The 3,844-nt window shown below is 35.5% G+C and overlaps 1 protein-coding gene across 1 annotated transcript; it reads left to right on the forward strand.

Moving 5' to 3' along the window:
• Positions 1-2,423, forward strand: LOC127252762 (hydroxyethylthiazole kinase). Its single transcript, XM_051277065.1, has 2 exons — positions 1-626; positions 1,840-2,423. The coding sequence occupies exons 1-2, from the start codon at positions 147-149 to the stop codon at positions 2,227-2,229; spliced, it is 870 nt and encodes a 289-aa protein (XP_051133022.1). The 5' UTR covers positions 1-146; the 3' UTR covers positions 2,230-2,423.
• The last annotated feature ends 1,421 nt before the right edge of the window (positions 2,424-3,844 follow it).

The following is a 3,844-nucleotide window of genomic DNA, read 5'->3' on the forward strand; positions in this document are numbered from 1 at the left end:
GGGCGGTCACAATTTCCACTTGGCCACCCCTACTCGAGTTGCTTTCTTGTCAGTCTTCCCATTCGACTCCTTTCTTTCTGGGGATTGTGCCTGCGCTTCTTCAGTTTATCCAATTCGCCGCCGCCGCTGCCGACCTCCAACCAGCTATGGCGGACGAAACCTCCGGACAGAAGTCGAAAGGCATACCACCAATACCAGACGCCGCCGAGTCGTGGGCTCGGCAAGCATGGACTCACCTAGAGTCGGTGCGCCAGGCCACGCCCCTAATCCAGTGCATCACAAACTTCGTCTCCATGGATCTCGTCGCTAATGTTCTCCTATCCGCCGGCGCATCGCCGGCAATGATACACGCCGCCGAAGAAATCCCCGATTTCACTCCCCAAATCCATGGGCTCTACATAAACGTGGGGACGCTCACCCCGGCCTGGCTACCGGCAATGAAGGCGGCCGCTCAGGTGGCGAACGAGCGTAATAAGCCTTGGGTGCTCGACCCGGTGGCCTCCGGCGCATCCGGTTACCGGTTAAAGGCATGTTTGGAGTTGCTGAAATTAAAGCCTACTGTGGTCAGGGGCAATGGCTCTGAGATATTAGCCCTTTTCAGAGGCTCCCTCAATGGAACTTCCAAGGTATCTGCTCTGCATCATAATGTGTACTTATACCGTGATTTATTTATTTATTTATCTAATTTGTGGCATGTTTTTAAAGTAATTTCCAAATTGTTGATTTTGGTGCTGTAGGGTTTAATTCTTTGCTGTTAGATTCCTTAACAAACAACTGTTGATTGTAGAACAGAAGTGATCATCACTGTATGTTTTTTGTGGTTGAAGGAGGAAGATGTGTATGAGAGTTATGGCAATTCCTACCTGCATTGAGTGGATTTTTGTGTTGAAGTGCAAAAAATATGATTGAAGCAAGATTAGCAGACATTTGATGAACGTTACTTCTTGCTTGTGGTTGTCAAAGCTTCCAATCAATAAGTATGCTCTTAATTAAATACTTTAGTTAAAGATTTCTTATGATTGATGCGTAATATTTTGTGGGATTTTCCTGTCAAATGCTTGAATGAATTAACTGTTTAGATAGAAGATTTTGAAGTTTTTAGAAATAGTAAAATGTTAGTATTTGAGGTTATGTCTTTGTAAGAGAATATGTATTTGACATGTGATGAAATAGTACCAAGATTTCCAAATAAATGGAACCCTCTTTCCTATGCATTCTATGATTGTTGATCTATGCATCTCATCTGCCAATCTTGTCTATATATCTTGTTTATATGTAGCGCAAACAGCTTTTTATGAGATTTAGTATTATTATTTCTGTGTATTTCTGCTGGTTCTATCCTTAATTCCTTACATTTCTCCTTCGAATGGACTTGGATGATAGTGAACCTGAGGGTGCTTCAATTTAGAGCTGTAGGCAGTCCAAGGATGGATGTTTCTCTATGTATTTCAGAAATGTCGATAGTACGATTGGATCATAACTGAATTATGCAAAGCAAGTATCCAGGAGATTTCTCTGTTTCCAATTAGAATATGTATACATGTAACTTGTACAATCCATGGCTGCCTCGTAAGAACTCCAAAGTTAAACGTGATTGGACAAGAGTAGTACTAGATGAATGATCTCCTAGAAAGTCATCGTGTTACACCCAAATATATATATATATATGTGTGTGTGTGTGCGCGTGACTCAGTGGTCCTAGTAGTAATAACGAGCCTTAATAATTCAAAGTTGACACCCTCGTTAGTTTTGGAATGATAAATGTAGCCAAAAGGGTTGTTCAGATTTTTTTGATTTACACAGACTCACTATTTTGCTTACTTCCTTTTTCATCGTCAGGGCGTTGACAGCCTGCACGAATCAACAGAAGCTGTTGAGGCGGCAAAGTCTCTAGCTCAGATAAGTGGAAGCATAATTGCAGTATCTGGTGCAGTTGACATAGTAACAGACGGTGAGCGAGTGGTGGGCGTCCGCAATGGGGTGCCTATGCTGCAAAAGATCACTGCAGCCGGCTGCTCGGTTACTGCCCTGATCGCTGCATTTGTAGCTGTCAACCCGCAGCAGCCACTTGAAGCCACAGCCACGGCATTATCAGTATTCGGCATGTGTGGAGAGATTGGGTTGGAGAAAGCCGGCGGCCCAGCTTCGCTGCGCTTGCAATTGATCGATGCCCTTAACGGATTGGATCGAGACACTCTGCATCATCGAGCCAAGATTGAAAACATGTGAGTGGAGAAGATAACCTACATATATAATACTATCTTTTTGTTCTTGTCTTGATGCTGCACTTGCTTCAATAAATAAGGTAGGAGTTTGAGTCCATTTGAACTTATTAGATAACAATAGGATTATTTTTTTAAAAGTATATTGTATGTACTTTTATAAAATAAATGAAAGAAATAAAGACAATCAGTATGTAGAAAGTCATGCTTTTTGTTAAAGTCGTACCAAGATTTTCAAACAATTCCACAGAACTAAACACAGAGGTTATGGTTAGCCACTGGATTAAATATTTATTTGGCTAAATTGCACGAAATCTATGTGTTCCGTAAAATTGCACAAAATTTCCTCATCTACTGTTCTTATTTAACTGTATTTTTTTTAGAATCTCAATTTCTAAATTTATATTTAGCCTAACAAATAGTAAATATACTAAAAATAATTATTTTTCTGAGGTATTAAGAATTTATTTTTACTATTTTTTTTTAGACTAAATATAAAAAAATAAATGTATTTGTAATTTTAAGGATTTAGAAATTGATATTCTTATTTGCGGTTTGAGTTCATTTAGGGCAAATATCGTTAAATAAGAACAGTGGAAGGGGTTAGAAGCAGAGTTGAAACCACCTTAGAGTTTGACGCAGTTTTAGAAGTACGAGAATTTGACGCGATTTTGTGAAATCACATTTGAATTTTATGCAATTTAATCTATTTATTTATATTAAATCAAAATAATCATTTTAATTCAACGTTCAAACAATTGGGTTTCTTTTATTTTAGTTTGAAATAATTTTTTTTAAAAATTTAGTTTTTTTAAAAAATAAATCTATTTTTAAGGAAAAGTAAGACTAAATAAAATTCCCTCCATCCCACATGGATCTCTGGGGCGACAATTTATGATAAGTATAATTATCAAGTGAAAATAATTATCCTATAATATAAATAATTATAAATTAAGATCAATATAACTAATTAGTTTAATTAAAAAAATTAAATTAAAAAATTTAAAATGAAATTAAAGTGTATAATCATTTTCCAAAATAAATAGGGGTGAGCATTAGTCGGTTCAAATGGAAAAAAAACCGAAATTTTTTTGGTTCGGACTGTTTGGTCTGGATTGTTCGGTTAATTGATTCAGTTCGGTCCAAAACCGAATTTATAAATTTCGGTTTCGGTTTGGTTATGGTTTTTAATTTTTAATTTTGGTTAACCGAAAAAACCTAATTTTTAAAAATAATAATATATTATATATAAATAAATAATATATTATAATTTTGAGTATTTATATTTGATTGTATATGAAAAATATATATTAATAAATAAAAGTTCGATTTCTTCAGTTTTAAACTGAACCGAACCGAATTAATTTAATTCGATTAATTTAGTTTTGAAAAACTTTGATTCGATTTCAATTTCAAATTTTATAAACCGAAAATCTATGTAGAAACACACAAGCATTAAATAAAAAAACCCCAAGTTTCGAAATGTGTATGCATTGTTCCAAATGGATTTATAATATATTATCCGCATTTAATGTTGGTTTTATAGTCAAACTCCTACAATTATCTTCACCTAGTAAACATCAAAATTCAAACAACGAAATTAAATTAAAAATTAAGCAAAC

The sequence above is a fragment of the Andrographis paniculata genome, unplaced genomic scaffold, assembly GCF_009805555.1.
Source record: "Andrographis paniculata isolate CXL003 unplaced genomic scaffold, ASM980555v1 Contig49END, whole genome shotgun sequence".
NCBI classification, from domain to species: domain Eukaryota; kingdom Viridiplantae; phylum Streptophyta; class Magnoliopsida; order Lamiales; family Acanthaceae; genus Andrographis; species Andrographis paniculata.